The sequence below is a fragment of the Phoxinus phoxinus genome, assembly GCF_949152265.1.
Source record: "Phoxinus phoxinus genome assembly, chromosome: 4".
Lineage (NCBI taxonomy): Eukaryota > Metazoa > Chordata > Actinopteri > Cypriniformes > Leuciscidae > Phoxinus > Phoxinus phoxinus.
The window spans coordinates 28,923,570-28,940,235 of NC_136879.1; the positions used below are offsets into that span (position 1 = coordinate 28,923,570).

The 16,666-nt window shown below is 36.2% G+C and overlaps 4 protein-coding genes across 8 annotated transcripts; 3 read left to right on the forward strand and 1 right to left on the reverse strand.

Annotated features, from left to right (window-relative positions):
- Window positions 1-70: 70 nt before the first annotated feature.
- LOC306996886 (tyrosine kinase receptor Cad96Ca) lies at window positions 71-5,111 on the forward strand. Its single transcript, XM_079609808.1, has 12 exons — window positions 71-300; window positions 398-498; window positions 775-862; window positions 1,178-1,379; window positions 1,464-1,602; window positions 1,717-1,815; window positions 2,395-2,555; window positions 3,466-3,603; window positions 3,674-3,785; window positions 3,870-3,969; window positions 4,405-4,504; window positions 4,590-5,111. The coding sequence occupies exons 2-12, from the start codon at window positions 453-455 to the stop codon at window positions 4,638-4,640; spliced, it is 1,236 nt and encodes a 411-aa protein (XP_079465934.1). The 5' UTR covers window positions 71-300; window positions 398-452; the 3' UTR covers window positions 4,641-5,111.
- Window positions 5,112-5,293: 182 nt separating this feature from the next.
- On the forward strand, window positions 5,294-7,451 carry tmem97 (transmembrane protein 97). The gene is made up of 3 exons (XM_079609811.1): window positions 5,294-5,501; window positions 5,598-5,742; window positions 6,965-7,451. The coding sequence occupies exons 1-3, from the start codon at window positions 5,388-5,390 to the stop codon at window positions 7,237-7,239; spliced, it is 534 nt and encodes a 177-aa protein (XP_079465937.1). The 5' UTR covers window positions 5,294-5,387; the 3' UTR covers window positions 7,240-7,451.
- On the reverse strand, window positions 7,430-9,446 carry ift20 (intraflagellar transport 20 homolog (Chlamydomonas)). Of its 4 annotated transcripts, none has more exons than XM_079609813.1 (5): window positions 9,332-9,446; window positions 8,672-8,838; window positions 8,438-8,523; window positions 8,256-8,359; window positions 7,430-8,167 (listed from the first exon to the last, which is right to left on the reverse strand). In XM_079609813.1, the coding sequence occupies exons 2-5, from the start codon at window positions 8,796-8,798 to the stop codon at window positions 8,086-8,088; spliced, it is 399 nt and encodes a 132-aa protein (XP_079465939.1). In that variant the 5' UTR covers window positions 8,799-8,838; window positions 9,332-9,446; the 3' UTR covers window positions 7,430-8,085. The 4 variants fall into 4 exon arrangements, with proteins under 4 accessions (XP_079465939.1, XP_079465941.1, XP_079465940.1 ...); XM_079609815.1 differs by having other exon boundaries at window positions 9,337-9,423; XM_079609814.1 differs by having other exon boundaries at window positions 9,144-9,393.
- Window positions 9,447-9,675: 229 nt separating this feature from the next.
- Window positions 9,676-12,163, forward strand: rad1 (RAD1 homolog (S. pombe)). 2 transcript variants are annotated; one of them, XM_079609809.1, is made up of 6 exons: window positions 9,676-9,802; window positions 9,997-10,210; window positions 10,293-10,401; window positions 10,479-10,737; window positions 11,443-11,541; window positions 11,709-12,163. In XM_079609809.1, exons 2-6 carry the CDS (start codon window positions 10,016-10,018, stop codon window positions 11,884-11,886), a joined length of 840 nt encoding a protein of 279 aa, XP_079465935.1. In that variant the 5' UTR covers window positions 9,676-9,802; window positions 9,997-10,015; the 3' UTR covers window positions 11,887-12,163. The 2 variants fall into 2 exon arrangements, with proteins under 2 accessions (XP_079465935.1, XP_079465936.1); XM_079609810.1 differs by having other exon boundaries at window positions 9,676-9,772; window positions 11,709-12,068.
- Window positions 12,164-16,666: the final 4,503 nt, after the last annotated feature.

Sequence of the window (16,666 nt, forward strand, 5' to 3'; positions counted from 1 at the left end):
GCATTCTGTAGTCAGGAAGTGAGTTGATCTGCATACTGTTCTACTTATAGAACTGCTCTTAACCACAAGTGCTGAAGAATTGTGGCTTATTGTTCTGAACAGCACCTTCAACTCAGTGGTCTTCATGCATGCTCATATCATGCAGAAGAAACTTAGACAATGGTGTGCATTGCATAATGACATCCCGGGGACCTGCATTCTGTTGTCTTTTCTTTAAGGAGACAAACCATCTTTCACACATTTGCTTTACAGGTCTTCCATTTGAACATAAAAAGAGACGTCGCCTGGTTAACGTTTAAGGTATATGGCGTATTATAGGATCAAATATTAGTTTAAATGAAATTTAGAAGGGCTGTGAAATGTTCATTTTTGTCTTGTGTGTCTTTTTCTCTTTTAGCTCTGAAATATCTCTCGGATGATTTTAAAAAGCATATGATGCTTTTGACTTCATTATGGCAACTGACAATTCATCCGATACAAAAGTAGGAGAGTGGAATAGTAAGTATATATGTGTATGTACAGTATATACAGTAGTCAACATTTGAAGTGGATCAAAAAAGTGAACTTTGATGATATATATATAAAATTATAAACTACATTATATAATTTCCTCCATACCTTTTGTCAAAAGAGGTGAAAAATATTGGTGACATGGTTCTGAATTTTTAAATATAATCAAAATACATTATAATAAAAGTATAGTTGTATGTTGCATGTGTCTATATGAAAACAGTGGATTATTTCTCTTTGATTTAGTTTTTTCTCTTTTTACAGACCTTGATATTGGACACGTCGTTCTAATCTGCATCTGTGCTGTTACCGTTTTCTTTATGATAACACTTGGATGCCTTTGCCTAAACAAGTATATTTTAACAGTTTTTTAAATCAATGGACCCTTATGGACAGATAAACTTTATCTAATAACAATTGTTAATATTTATTTAAATATGATATTAAATTTTGCAGTGAAATCAATTAATCGCATCTAATATTAAAGTTTGTAAATATATATGCATACATGTACAAATTTGTGATTAACTGATTTGACCACTAATATATATAAATATATATATACTTTTTAACAATTTATAAATATTGCAGTTACATATTTATGAAAGAATTTACATTTTTATTTATATGTATCAAGCTTTGAAAACGCTCTGTTTGTTTCTCTTAGGTATCGGTCAATGAAGAAGATCATACGGGATTTGAGGCAGGGACGGTCGCTCGTGATCCCCCGAGTTCCTTCCCAAGATTCTCCTCCTCCATCTCCCAACGTCCTGAATCTTCCTGAACTACCAGAACGTACTACAGAGAGCCCATTACAGAGACAACAAACCAAACACAGCTGCAGATTTCCCTGGAAGCCTCCACTACAGGTTCACTACATTTGTATTTTAAAAATGTGATTTGACTGACTTGTATAGTGCTCACACAATGTAACGTGAAGAATTGATCTCCAGGTTCCCCGGTTCACAAAAGCAGACCTGAACCTTGTTCAGCTCATAAAGGCGGGTAGAGAAGGAGTCTTCTACAAAGGAAGGATAACGAGGGGCACTTGTAGAGGACACTCACTGGTCACTTGCAAAATCGGAAAAGACGGTAAAACTATGCAAACACATTTCTCTTGATTTAAATGCATTTTGAAAACAAGTTATTGTGTGAATATCTTAACAATTATCCAGCAAGATGTTTATATTTTGCTGTCATTTGCAGCTATCACGCCTAAGCAGATGGAAAACGAGGTGTCTATTATGAGAAAGCTGGCATATCATAAAAATGTGATGCAGCTGTTAGACTGGAACACAGTGGAGGGTAAGTCATGCTGCTGTACTTCAGGATTGTATGACTAAACCTTAAATGCAGCTAAACAGTAAAATATAGACCAGATTTTGCCTGAGCAAAACTTGCTGACATAGTCTTAGGATGTTGTAATGGTTGACGAGTGTTGCTACAGTGTTTTCTTATGTTGCGTTGCGGTTGTCAGGGTGTTCTATATGATAGTCTCGTCCTAAAATAAGTTTCAAGCCCGTTCTATAATGTTGTTTTTTCTTCTGTTTGATCGTCCTCCGGGTAAAAATAGTAAGCTTCCTCAATTAGAAAGTAACAGCATTTTTCGCATGATTTGATCATCATCCATCGTTGCAGGATGTGTGTAATGCATAGAATAACGGGTTTGTTCAAATCCTGTTCAACAATATTCTTAACAAATATCACTAAATATACAGTAGAATATCTAGAGATATTCATTTGTTGTGCGATATCCGTTAATGAATCCACATGCAATATAACATTCCCTCTCCACTTCTACTATTATTCATTTATCATTCAAGAAAACTTGTCAAACTTGTACTAAAAAATGTATCATGTGACCAAAACTGTCTGTTTTCACAGAGCCGTATATGCTGATCATGGAGTTCATAAGCTACGGGACCTTGCGCAGTTTTGTGCAGAAACACAAAGACGAACTGAGCGCCGAACCTGAACTGCAGAGCCAGTTCACCATTGCGTCTTACCACATCGCCCTGGCCATGGAGCACTTGCGCTCCAAAATGGTATCACAAGCTGACACAAACATAATACAGCTCTTCTGATGTAGACCTTATGCAAGAGAGAAACAAGGCATTAGGGGTGGAACAGTATATCGTGTCACAATATGCATTGTACACGTAAAATAAAAATTACTGTGAGATTTTTTTTTTCAGTTTCAGTTCTACATTAAACTATTGTATATAATGTTGAATATAATGTATAATAATGCAATGGGGGAATGTTTGTGGGCCCTGATAATGGCAAAAGTTTTGCTACCAGTAAAAAGTGACCTACATTATTTTAAATATATCTCAGTGACAGTGCAAGCATATTACCGGTAGTCTAAAATAATTCTGTTTTCAGCTTCAGAATCATGAATATTTTTATTCTGGTGTCACCATTGTCCTGTGTATTGGGTTCCCTTCCCGGCACCAAGTCCTAGCCTATTCATTTCCACATGTAATGTAATACCAAATTTAACATTTTAATCAACGGTACATTTTTTGTTAACCTTTTACCATATGTCTTGGAGTATCGCAATAAAATCGTATCGTGAGTTCAGTTACGTGATATGTATCGAATCGTGACATGAGGGTATCGTTACACCCCTGCAAGCCATCTTTAGAATTTTGTGTTTAAACTTCTGTTTTTGCGGTAGCTCTGTGTATTTCTATGGCATATTAAAGAGTAATTAGCTTGTTAAGTGGATTTACTTATTGTAGAGTTAACAAAAGATAAAAATGGATGTCAGTTGACCGAGGAGATTTTAAAATGAGCTGTTCGTTCATAAATCCGTAAGATCTTACCTTCATGATGTGGAAATACAATCCGGAAGACAGAACGCAACGAGCGCAGTGCTGGAAAGGGGCCGGGCTACATAAGGTCTATACATGAATGGAAAATAATTTTGGATGTTTTCTGTGGACCATTCAGGTGGTGCACTGTGACCTGGCCTTAAGGAACATTTTGGTGAGCCGATTCCCATGGGAGGTGAAGGTAGCAGAGTTTGGCCTGGCCAGGGACTTGACCCGCATGAGGAGCAGACGCAGCAGCAGGAAAAAACAACACAAGGTGAACTAATCGCACCTGTCCTTCCCACATCTTCATTGACCATCCGGCTAATATTGATGTGACCTCATAGGAACGCGTGCCCCTGCGCTGGTACCCTCCAGAGTACTTCCGGAACAACTACTACAGCTTTAAGGGAGATGTCTGGGCGTTTGGGATCGTGCTGTGGGAAATGCAGTCATTTGGTGAGAGATATATGAGATATTTGGTTGATTTATAAAATATTTTTGATGAATAAATCACAAATATTGGATTTTGTATTTTTATAGGCACCTTGCCATATCCAAATCTGAACACATCTGAGCAAGTGGTGTATAGTGTCTGTGCTGGATATAAAAACACTGTCCCCAGTTCCTGCCGTCCAGAAATGTGAGTGACCATATCAAATATATTATATATATATATTAAAAAATATCATATCAATTATATAAATATTTATTTATTTTTGTCATCGGAATAACTTACTGACCTACTGTTATGTATGGAAGCTTATTTCCAGCACAGAATAAAAAATTTTAAAGGTAATTTCTACTTTTTATCTCACCATTTTTTTCTTGCAATTGCATACAAAATTGCGATTTATTTACAAAAAGTTGCAATTGCGAGGAAACCGTTAATATCTTGTAATTCTGACTTTAATTTTGCAATTGCAAGTTAAATTGCAAGTTTATGTCTCGGATTTGTAAACTTGCAATTGCTAGAAAAAAATAACTTTCTTTTTTTTTTATTCCGTTGCGGAAACAAGCTTCTGTAGTAATGGCGTAGTAATGGTTTCCAGTAATAAATATCTATTTTAACATGTAGGGAACAGATCATGCTTGACTGCTGGTTGGATCCATACACATCGAGACCTTCATTCACAGACATTGTCGGGATCCTGGAGAATATTGTGGAGAGTGACGGGGTGAGTCATATTTGTCCTTGAGCCACTCTTCACTCTTTACCTTTATACTCGAGATAAGTGATAAAACATTACTGATATCTTGCAGGATTATGTGCACGTTGACAACCAAAGGATCATGAATGCAGAAGAAAAGTGAATTCAAAAAAACATAAATGGTTGTTCTACAGATCAAAAACTTTTTTAATATTACAATCATTTTTTGTAGCAATTATTTTTTCATTGTTCTCATGTAGCACCTACTAAATTGTGTGCAGGCATACTTTTTTTAACAGTGTTTGTATTTAAGGATTTAATTCTGTGTATGCTCTCTGATCTATAATAGAAATTACATTACACAACTCTAATGGCCAAATCGCAGTATTCTTGCTATTTTCCATGGATAATTTTGAAAACAACAACTAAAAAAAGTTAGTGTTTGACACAAAATAATTCAATAAAATAAGTTGAACAATTTAAGTCTTGAAATGTTTTATGGTGGTGTGTGCTTCCTTTACAAATTGCCATGGATTTTTTTTTTTTTTTTTTTTTACAATGGTGGCTAATGCATAGTTATGACAGTTTTATTTCAGTAACAATAAAAAAATAAAAAATAAAACTATTTTATCATAAAACTGGTTGCTATGGTCATTTTTGTAAGAATTGTGTTCCACGGTTACGTTCCATGAGCCAATGTGCAATCAGGAATCCGCCCACTTCAGGAATCAACTGAGCCGATGGACCAATGGAAAGACAAAGATTAGAAGTGACCGAGTTAAAGGACCAATCAGAAACAGAGGAATAACACGCTACTTTATAATTATCCATTGACGCCCTGGCCACGGCTGCTGAACCACTGACGGAGAAGGAACTTGTCAAAAACTGTTAAAGCACCAGACAATTAAAAATGTTACTTCGCGCTTTAGAAATTATATATTTCATTTACTTTGCGTCGCACATTCCAATTACTCTCATGATTGATTTCCAGGCTTTACTTCCCGAACATCTGTATCCACCTGAGGTAAGTTTGCACTTTGTGCTGCACACACTGTTGTATTTGTCACTGTTTACCATGTAATCATTACTCGCGAAATGAATGGTATTATTTGTGTTACAGCTGAGAAACTTATTGCACTGGTATGCTGCTGAATTCAAGGATCCGATGATGATGGACCCGCCTGCCTGGTTCAAATCTTTTGTATTCTGCGAAGCTCTCGTGCAGCTGCCCTTTTTCCCAGTTGCAGCTTACGCCTTCCTGAAGGGTCAGTACCTCGATCATGTGCCAGAGAATGATTTGTGGAATCAGACTTCTCAAATGACACAACAATGACATCTAGTGGTGAATCACTTGTCAATGCATACCAGTCACTATAGTCAGATTACTGTCTCCTGTTAATTCGAGAAGGGTATTCCTGCACAACGGGAGGCTGCAGTTTCAGGACCCCAGTTTTAGGACCGCAGTTTTAGGACCCTAGTTTATTGTGACAGCGCCACCTACAGAACTGGATTACCAAAAACACAAATTTAACCCCTTTCGCGGCAAAGATAACAGATCACATTGTTAATCACAACAGATTGTTGTTCAACATTCATTACTTGTTAAAACATCACACTCTTACTTATTTTATCTGGACAAACTGAGCATCATTAGAAAGATTTAAGACTCGATAGTGTTTATGATAAAACTCAAACAGCGAACACAGAGAGATCTGGGTCTCCTCTTCCTGATTTGCGTCAGTAATGTACGCAAGTCTCATTCGCTGTACAGCTGTCAATCATCTCACGTGGTTCAACGTGACAATAATCCTGCCCTTCTGCATGACGCGGTCCTGTTATCCGTGATAACAAAGCTAAGACACATCTCTTCACCTGAAACAAGAAGCTAATAAATGCACGATTTCGAGTATATGTGGTTTGTGTGTGATTTTCGTGCAATTTTGGGTATTTTCATATGAATTAAGAATGTTTACAGTATTGCCAAGCAAGGTGTAGCCATTAGTTGCATATAAATTGCTTTATTATACCATATTTCAACATCTTTTTATGACTTAAAACCATTTTAAACCGCGACCGGAATATGGTACAAATATCCTATCTTACTCGATGGTGGTTTAAAGTGAGCTTTAAGTAAAAGTTTAATATTAATATTTTAAATTGTATCGTGTAGCTTGATGCTACTTGCTCTAATCCACCTGCTGCAGGAGCTATTCTATTCCATAATGTTATTTGTTAAAACATATATATATTTTCTTATGAGACTTAGGATCAAGGTGGATCTTGATACTATGTACAAACTAAACCACCTGGATCCTAGAACTGCGGTCCTGAAACAGCAGCCGCCGCTATATCATCCAGTTCGGTAGGTGGCGCTGTCACAAAAAACTAGGGTCCTAAAACTGCGGTCCTAAAACTGGGGTCCTAAAACTGCAGCCTCCGGTTGTGCAGGAATATATTACTGGAGAATTCATGTTTTTCATTTAATAGGTGGCTGCAAATGGATCAGAACTCCAGCAATCGTTTACTCCGTTCATGTGGCCACTACTCTAGTCCCAATTTTAAGCCACGTGCTTTTCCATAACTTTCCTCTGGTGCCACATCCAGGACCCCAAACTTTGAAGGAACGCCTGACACTGGTGTCAATTTATGCTCCGTACCTCATCATCCCCGTCATGATACTGCTCACCATGCTCTTCAGCTCAACATATAACTCAACCTCTCCGAAAGGAAACACTTCGTCAAAGTCCAAGAAACAAAGATAATGCCAGTTCATCCCATCTACACATTATAGATGGATGCATTCATTAAACCCCACAGGGTTCCAATGTTATTACTGGTTAAATGTTTGAATATGTACCAGTACCAGCATATTTGATAATTGTATGTAATTTTTAAGTTAAATTTTCTTTGACCCCATAGTAATTTACAGTTGTTTACTGATGACAACACATGTAAAAGCAAAATATATTTTTATTCAAATGTTCTTCAAATCTGTATGAAGCTAGTCAAATATTGAGGTTACACACCTAATAACAGTTAATGTAAACAAATAAGTGAATTTCATATTAAATAGCTTTCCATAACTTCTATGGAAAATATTTTGGTGTGGTCCCATGAACAGACAATAAAATTGCCATGAGGATATGATCAAATAAAACTGGATGGGTTCAAGTCACAAACAGCAGTTGAAATAAAAATCATACAGAAAATAAACAATTTACCTGAAGATGTCTCATGATGGAATTATTTACAGTAACATGCAAATACTGTATTTTACTGTTGTACAAAAAGAATGATTTACAAACTAATTTCCATATAAATAGTATAAATAACTTATATTGTATTATAAATAGTATCTGAGATTATGAACTATAGTTGGAAAGATTACAAGTATGCCCCTTGGAACTGGCCATGCAAAAGCACTCAATGTTAACACAAGAGTCAGAGGTTGAGGCTGAAACAAGACAGGTTGATGTCTGTTGTCACCTATAAACTGCTCAATTCAATTAACGTACTTTGGGACCCAGTACTTTATAGGAAGTCATTGTGAGTCAAGATGCATAGCATCACTTTTTTTCTGTCCAACAGAGAGAGAAAACACAGCACTCTTATTTCTGCAGTATAAACTGATCGATGAATTCATTCTGCTCTGCTTCGACTTTCTGAAGAGCTTCATATTCTATTCGGTACCTGCAAAACAAACAATTATGGTCTCACATATAGTGGAAAAATACAGAGTACAAATATATCATTGATTGGCCTACAAATAACTGATTACCTTTCCAACTGCATTTTCTTTTCTGCAATCAAAGCCTGAAGCTGTTGCTGTTGGGCCTCTCGCTGCTTTTCAACCGATTTCAGCAAATTTCTTGCACCTATGGCCTGTAGAATAATCACTGAGGTCATATATATGAACATAACAAATCTGCACTGCAGGTTATTTCAAATGCAAGAATGTACCTTCATTTTTTCAGTTTCGGCTTCCTTTGCCAGTTCATCCACAAGTTCAATAAGTCCACCAACAATTTTCTGAAACTGTCCGATCTCTGTTTTCAAAAACAAATGCCAAGCATAAATTCAATTATTGATCTACTGTCAAAAGAAGCAACAAAATGCTGTTTACTCAACACGAGAGATAAAGTTCACTCAATACGATAAAGAATATAATAAAAAAAATAAAAATAAAAAACTCACTGTCAACAAAGTCCTCACATTCCTCTTTGAGCTCAGTGGTTTTCTGGCTCACGTCGGGCTCGAGTACTCGCAATTTGTTGAGTTCATCAAAATGAAGACCAGCTTCTGCCAACGGGTCTTTAGCCATGACCAGAGGACCTAAAGCTGCCCGTGTGACTCGATAATAGCTGGAAATCACACACAAATACATAAACAGGAGTATTTTAAAAGAAATAGCACAAACAGTATTTCATTCCGTTTCAAATGTGAACCCAGTAGTTGCGAAAACCAAATAATGTTACAATATTGATTTTTCAGCACACAGTGCGCTGCACTAAAGCATAACGTTACGTTACACCACCAGATCACAATAAGCTAGCTAACCGCTTAGCTAGTTAATTTGAACTACACGTAACTACCACTGCCGTTACATTACATAAAACACGTACACTCAGTTTAAATACATAGATGAGGCAGAAATGTTACTGCTCACAAGTTTCGCTTTGTTGTTGGTATGGTCTGGTTGCTATTGAGATAACGTTAGATAAACAAACACAGACCAGCTGGGAACTTAGCTTGGACATATTGCTGTAGTTGTTTTTATAGTTAGTCGCTCAAATTATTAAACGGAATTACACACTTACATAAAGTTAAACAAACCAGTGAATATCTCAAACGTACCTGACCTTTAACTGATTATGTGGCACTTCTGCCGGGCTGACCGACCGACCGACCGCCTCCTCGCATCTGTCTGGCTGTCTCGGCTGCCAGGCGACGGCCGGTCCACCTCATGATTAGTGAGAGGGGCGCACAAACGCATTTTAAATATTTATGTTTGACACCTTGCATTTCTGGAAATGAAATAAAGCATGGGTATATATCATAAATGTATATAAATATTGTTTGTATTGTAATTATGAGAGATTACAGTACAAGTATGTTTGTGCCTAATTTTTCACACCATAACCCCCCCCCTCCTAATATTGAAAACGTCCGTATATGAACTCTTCCTGCAGTTCCGCATCAGACCACTGCGAGGGATCGAATGAACAACTGAACTCAAAACACCGGAAGAAGACTGAGCAGCGGCCACTTAAGGGCGCCAAACTCTAAAACAGAGATGTAAATCTTTATATTTCATATCTACACTCGGTAGGTTAAATATATATAAATTTAACATATACTGTTATGTTTAAGTTTTTCCCCAGAGATTGACAGCTTGATCATATATGTACGTTAGGTGTACAATTTAGTGTAACTTAATGTCTCTGTTTTCGTATCACCATCATTTGTAAACAGCTAATATAAGTTAGTTAGTTAGTTAGATGTTTTAAATGTCATTGCAGATGCTGACAACGCAGAAACATGCCTTTGTCAACTCAGTCCCAAGCGGACATTGACCAGTACATTCTGATAGCCAGTTTGGATAACGCAAGGAATCTGTCCAACATCCTGAAAGCCATCTCTTTCAAAGACCATGCCATCTTCAATGCAACGCAGAATGGGTTAAAAGTCACTGTAGAGGACTCCAAATGCCTTCAAGCTAATGCCTTCATTCAGGTCGGTGTTGGTAGACCCTTTCTGACAGGTTCAGTTGTCAGCAGTTGGGTTGATCAGTGTATTTGTGTGTTTGTTTCCTCAGGCTGACATCTTTCAAGAATACACTATCAAAGAGGATGCTGTTGGGTTTCAGGTTAACTTAACTGTTCTTCTGGATTGCCTAACCATCTTTGGGGCGAGCACAACCCCAGGTGTGTATCTTAATGGTGATTCTGTCTTTCTTTTGTCAAATGTATGTAACCAATTTTTCTTTTATTGTACCATTGAGGTGTGTGCACTGCCCTGAGAATGTGCTACAATGGCTATGGATATCCGCTGACTTTATTCCTGGAGGAAGGTGGTGTTGTCACCGTGTGCAAGATTAATACACAGGAGCCTGAGGAGCCCATAGACTTTGACTTTTGCAGCACGAATGTAACCAACAAGGTGATTCTGCAGTCCGACAGTCTTAAAGAGGCTTTCTCTGAGCTTGACATGACCAGTGAAGTTCTGCAGATTACTATGTCACCAAGCCACCCTTACTTCAGGTAAAGTAATCATACACAGATCAATGTGCTTACACTACCTTTCAAAAATAAAATAAAACGTTTTTCTAACCTTAATGAAAGAAGTCTCTTATACTCACCAAGCAGTTTTTTTTTATCTACAGTATGGTAAAAACAATATATTGTGAAATATTAAAATTTTTAAATAACTGTTTGCTATTCGATTTTAAAAAGTTCCTATGATGGCAAAGCTGAATTTTCAGCATCATTACTCCAGTCTTCAATGTCACATGATCCTTCAGAAATCAGTGATATGCTGATTTGCTGTTCAAGAAACATTTCCTATTATTATCAATGTAGAAAACAGTATCATATTTTGTAGAAACCTTGATTTTCAGGATTCTTTGATAAATAGAAAGTTCAAAAGAACAGCATTTATTTTGAATAGAAATATTTTGTGAAATTGTCAATGTATTTACTGTCTCTTTTGATAAATTAAATTAATTACAAGTAATATTTTCTATAAGAAAAAAATCGTACTGACGACCCCTAACGTTTGAACAACAATGTATATAATTGAATCAAGGAATTACTAATGGAAGGTTATTCATTCTAATATATAATGTCAGCTCCAATTATGAGATCTATTAATTTGGTCTTTTGTTGAGTGAAAAATAAATTGTGGTGTTGTCAAGTCAAACTTGTACTGTCAATACATATTCATTATTATTTTCCTTTTCACCCTAGATTATCCACATTCGGTAATTCTGGAAATGCCCATTATGATTATCCCAAAGACTCAGACATGATGGAGCTGTTCCAGTGTACTAAATTACAGACCAACAGGTAGGAGGACAGTTTCTGTTTTCGATCGCAATCAGAGCTGTGTATCTGTGCTAAATTCATAAAACAAGATGCTTATAAATGAACTTCATTTACCACATGCAAGTGGTAAAAGAACAATAAAGTTTTCTGAGTCACTAAGATTTATTTTCTGATGTTTATTCTCAAAGGTATAAGATCTCCCTGTTGAAACCTTCTACAAAGGCCTTGGCTCTGTCCTGTAAAGTCTCGGTGAGAACAGACAGCCGAGGCTTTCTCTCTCTACAGTATCTTGTGAGGAATGATGATGGTCAGATTTGTTTTGTGGAATACTATTGCTGCCCTGATGAAGAAGTGGGAGAAGAGTAATTGGAAATGCTTCATTTGATTTATTACTTTTTATCATCTTCATAACTGTTTTTGTTTTGTTTAATATTTAGTATGCACTGACCTCATGGTTCTTTATTCTGATCATTTATGTTCTATATTTAAACAGAAGCTTAATATAGTTAGAAATAACAATAAAAATATTGTGGATTTTGTATTGAATCTGAGACAATACTATGTGTGATCGGCAGAGGGCGGCAGAGAAATGCTAATTAGACTACTGCAAATATTAGGAGTCTGATGTTGGGATTTAGGTTTTATATATATATATATAATATTATTATTATTTATTTATTATAGAGAGATTGTCATCCCAAAGACTTCCTGAAAAACCTATGTATGTAGTATACAATAGTCGGTTTATAAGTCCACTCATAATGTTTACTTTGCTCTAAATTACTGACTAACAGTGAAAGCTGTTGTCTGGAACATGTTCATTTTATTACACGAATGCGTTGCGAGGCAAACATGCAGTTGAGCAAAGCAGCTTGATGTTGATGCTGGCTGACGCACGCACTCCTAACAGAGAGTCCCAGAACAGCGCGCGCGATGCTTGAACTGCCGCCTCGCGACCAATCGCTTCTCCATTCGCAGCTGTCGAGGCAACACTGTTTCCGGGCAGAGGAACATCACAGGAGCAAAACAAGCGAGCTTCTGTCACTCTCATCTCAGCGGGTTACTGCCCTGACTGATGGATGTCCAAGCTGCTTATAGACGCTGCAGCAAAGCCCACTAAAACAAACAAAGTTGCTATTAAATAGTGTTACGTCATTTATAAGCAAATTAGAGAGTTTTTGGCTAATTTAATGAATAGCATTCTGAGAATCAAAAGATTTGTTTAAAACATAACGATATAAGTATCAAGCAATGTGGCTAAAAGGCTTATGTTGATGTTATTGAATATTAAAGCAGCAACTCATCAAAATTATATATATATATATATATATATATATATATATATATATGGGGCAATAGGGATTAGGCCAAATTTGTCACTATATAGACATTTAGCAGGGTATTTAAAGGGACATTTTTGTACATAGTTTTTCAGAGTTGGACCAATGTTTGACATTTTGCTTTTAATAATAAATTATTCTGCTTGTCAATAAAATGTACATCTGAGAGCTACACTATTGATCAACAGTTTGGGGTCAGTATGATATAAACTTCATTTCACACTATTACTGTTTGTCTGCAGTGTTTTTTGTTTTGTTTTTTTGTTTTACTTGTTTTACTGAAAAATACTATCAACCCCAAACTGTATAACGATAGTGTACATTGAAAGTACAAGTATATAGTAGCAGCTGTGGGCTTATTATCCACAAACCTATTCGTCCCTATTTATGGAAAACTATTGCAATTATGGTTTTCTCAATCTGCCAACCTTTAAGTCTTTTCAAGGCATTTAGCTCCAACAACATGCTGGCTATTTATTCATCAGTTATTGAAAAAAAAAAAAATCTTAATTTAACATATTGTATTTAAAATATTAGATATTCTCAAAATATTTGTGATAGTTTCAGGGATTTCCTTTCACTTGATCTATAAACTCTTAAGACTTTAAATATCCCTTACAAAATCACCCAATTATTTGCGCATAAACCATTACTGACCGAACAGACAACAACAACAACATTCAGCGTAACCAAGTAAACACTCTCTACAGGCCAAGACAAAGAGTATCATTTGATAAGGGTGAGCAACTTGATCCTGCTAGATCTACATCACTCACTGCAGGTGAGGTCAGTCTCTTTAAACACAAGCTTGCTCGATGATGAAGATGGGGATCCTCTACCCATTCCTCAGATAAACAACCGAGCGCTGAGTCCGCTGACCCGTTGTTTGATGTCTTGACCTACCGTTGAATCAAGTGGTGTCAGGTTCTGGGTTTTGCAAACACAAACTCGGCAATGACCTAATTGTTGTGACACTCCAACAATTATCAACAAGAGAGCCCATGGGAGGTGAAGAGAAGGTGCACGGCTTTCAGCACGGTGTCACTAGGGACAGTGAGTCATCATAGTGTATGTTGTTACACTATAAATTAGAAGAAGAAATGTATGCACTACGTAACCTTTAACGCTGTTAATGAAACTTAACTGTTTAAAACCCTTTTTAGGGTCAACTTGAAACTAATAATACTCCAATAGTGGATAAAAGCTCAATTTGATCAACATCTAATATGTAATTGACTTTCCACAAAACAACTGACCATGAAATTGATAAGCCAACAAAAGCGCAGCACCAACTCCCGCCTAGTCAGCTGAAAGGAACCCTGTAATGGGAAACTGCACAGTGCATAAACATGATTTGCGAGTATAACATTCCTTCACTTTGTGTTAAAAATAACCAACATTATCAAGCCATTGTTTGGGGACTGTGTGTGTCACACGGGGTCATGTTTGCAACAGCTGGCCTTAACAGCCCTCTCGAATCCACCCCCAAACCCATTAATACTGCTCTCCTTCTGCCTCAGCTTGCAACCATGTGTGAAATGATCCTTGATGATGGAGATGAGGTAATGCCTTCAGCAGCTCTGACATCACTATAGCCTTTCCCATCCAGTGCAATTGACCATCACTGGGACAATGAGCTTTTTGTCTTACATACCTTTCATTAAGGAGAAAAGGATGAACATGACACCTGTGAGTGGTTTAAAGAGCTGATATTGCAATGTTAAGTATATATATAATCTCAATTTCACAGTCATTCGTTTTAAATGCTGATAAAATTGACCTTTTATCCACTAACGGATGATAATTATAGTCATATGTACTCTAAGTTGTGTGTCAAATCATTTTCAAGTTTCATTAACTATTAAAATTAGGGCTGTTAAACGATTAATTGCATCCAAAATAAAAGTTTGTGTTTACATAATAAATGTGTGTGTGCTGTGTATAATTATTTTATATATATAAATACACACAGATGCTTGTATATATTTAAGAAATATTTGCATGTATATACTGTATATAGATTTATATATAATTTATATTACGGTATATATAAATTATAAATATTTTATATATAAATAAATACAAATTCTTAAATATATACATGAACGTGTGTTTATTTATACAAAATAATTATACACAGTACACACACATTTATTATGTAAACACAAACTTTTATTTTGAATGCGATTAATCGTTTAACAGCCCTAATTAAAATGTGTCATTATTTATGTAGTGCTGATACACACATGCTATAGTATTGTATTTTAACATATATATATATATATATATAATTTGTGTATTTACATATGTATATTAGTCCTGTCAAATCGATTAATTGCATCTAACATAAACGTTATTGTTTGTTATTAACATAAACCTGCTATGTGTATATATTATACACATAAGTGTGTATACACAGACATGCACACACATATAATATATATAAATATAATAATATATACATGCATATATTATACAAACAAAAAGTTTTGTTAAATGCGATTAATCAATTGGTACAATATATATATATATATATATATATAGGCCTATAGATAGATAGACAGATGCATTATATTATATTTTTTTGTAGTGTAATAATTAGCATATAAAGAGTCCAATTAAATGTGGCATGGTCTAATGGGGAATATGAATAATTCTAACACACAATGAATCATGATCTTGTAGGTTTCTCTAATTAATCTGAAGTAGACCCACTATAATCAGAGGAATCCTGCAGGACTTATGGCAACAGTTTAATGCGGTTGCAAGGGAAACATGCCCATATTGGTACACAAAACATGTTGTTCTCTCTTAGTTCCTTCTTTTTTTTCTTCTTTTTTTTACTATCCTATGTAAACTTTTGAAACTGGGTTTCAAAAATGTGCTCTCACTTCTGTTGCTTTATTGAGAATATTTATGAAAAAACAAACTTACGTGATCATCTTTGCTTGACATGTAATGATTGCTGCTTTTAGTGTAGGTGATTTGGATCCTTATAACATTCATATCATATAATCAAGTAATTTTCAATCATGGCTGAATGAGAATCAGGAAGCATGCATATTTTCCCTTCTCTTTTTTCCCTTATCGTACGTGACATGCAAATTGACCTTTCTGCCACAATCATGGAACTGGGTGCACAGAATAACAGTATGACTACAGTCGATAAGCACTTTTCACATGGCAGCTAAATGCAAGCACAGACTGGTTGTTTGACCTGCAGATCTCGGGTCTGTCACTCACCACCCTCCCATTACCTTGAAGGGTGGCAGCTGCGGCCCTGCACCACCAATAGGGACTGTTTATCAGGCAATTAAGGTGACAACAATGAAAACTAATATGTAAAAATGTGGGGTGGGAGGTGGACGAGCAGTGCTCGAGACAGGTTTATCAGATACGGTGGAGTATGAAGGAAGGAGGGGGTAAAGGATGATGTCACCAGGACACAGTAAATTTGAGCCTCGCTCTTGTCTCGTGTTTTCACGCTCACACCCACGTGGATGTTGTGTTTTGGTAACGTATGTAGCCGTTGCAGAGTCACAGAAACATACACATGATCTCTTCTCTATCAGGTAGTGAACTTTGGTAATGAACTTATTGTTCTCAGCTGTCATGTGGACACTGGAGCGAAGGGAAAAGTTATTTATTTACAGTAACGAGACTGTCTTTTGTGTCATTGTGCTGAAGTGTCACCACAGATGAGATGGAAATAAACATGTTACATGTTTGACCATTGAGCTTTGTATCAATTGTTTGTGTTTATGTCATAGAGGACTGTATGTACTCAGCCTAACCTCAGGGTAAAA

Bases quoted from the DNA above. Each gene is read 5' to 3' on its own strand.
- tmem97 (XM_079609811.1), top strand. From the start codon at position 5,388: ATGTTACTTCGCGCTTTAGAAATTATATATTTCATTTACTTTGCGTCG. The intron at 5,502-5,597 runs GTAAGTTTGCAC...TTTGTGTTACAG, and splicing joins AACATCTGTATCCACCTGAG to CTGAGAAACTTATTGCACTG. The intron at 5,743-6,964 runs GTCAGTACCTCG...TTCATTTAATAG, and splicing joins AGCTTACGCCTTCCTGAAGG to GTGGCTGCAAATGGATCAGA.
- rad1 (XM_079609809.1), top strand. From the start codon at position 10,016: ATGCCTTTGTCAACTCAGTCCCAAGCGGACATTGACCAGTACATTCTG. The intron at 10,211-10,292 runs GTCGGTGTTGGT...TTGTTTCCTCAG, and splicing joins AAGCTAATGCCTTCATTCAG to GCTGACATCTTTCAAGAATA. The intron at 10,402-10,478 runs GTGTGTATCTTA...TGTACCATTGAG, and splicing joins TGGGGCGAGCACAACCCCAG to GTGTGTGCACTGCCCTGAGA.
- ift20 (XM_079609812.1), bottom strand. From the start codon at position 8,861: ATGTATTTGTGTGTGATTTCCAGCTATTATCGAGTCACACGGGCAGCT. The intron at 8,524-8,671 runs GTGAGTTTTTTA...TTTTGAAAACAG, and splicing joins ATGTGAGGACTTTGTTGACA to AGATCGGACAGTTTCAGAAA. The intron at 8,168-8,255 runs GTAATCAGTTAT...TTTGTTTTGCAG, and splicing joins AAGAAAATGCAGTTGGAAAG to GTACCGAATAGAATATGAAG.
- LOC306996886 (XM_079609808.1), top strand. From the start codon at position 453: ATGGCAACTGACAATTCATCCGATACAAAAGTAGGAGAGTGGAATA. The intron at 1,603-1,716 runs GTAAAACTATGC...TGTCATTTGCAG, and splicing joins TTGCAAAATCGGAAAAGACG to CTATCACGCCTAAGCAGATG. The intron at 3,604-3,673 runs GTGAACTAATCG...GTGACCTCATAG, and splicing joins GCAGGAAAAAACAACACAAG to GAACGCGTGCCCCTGCGCTG.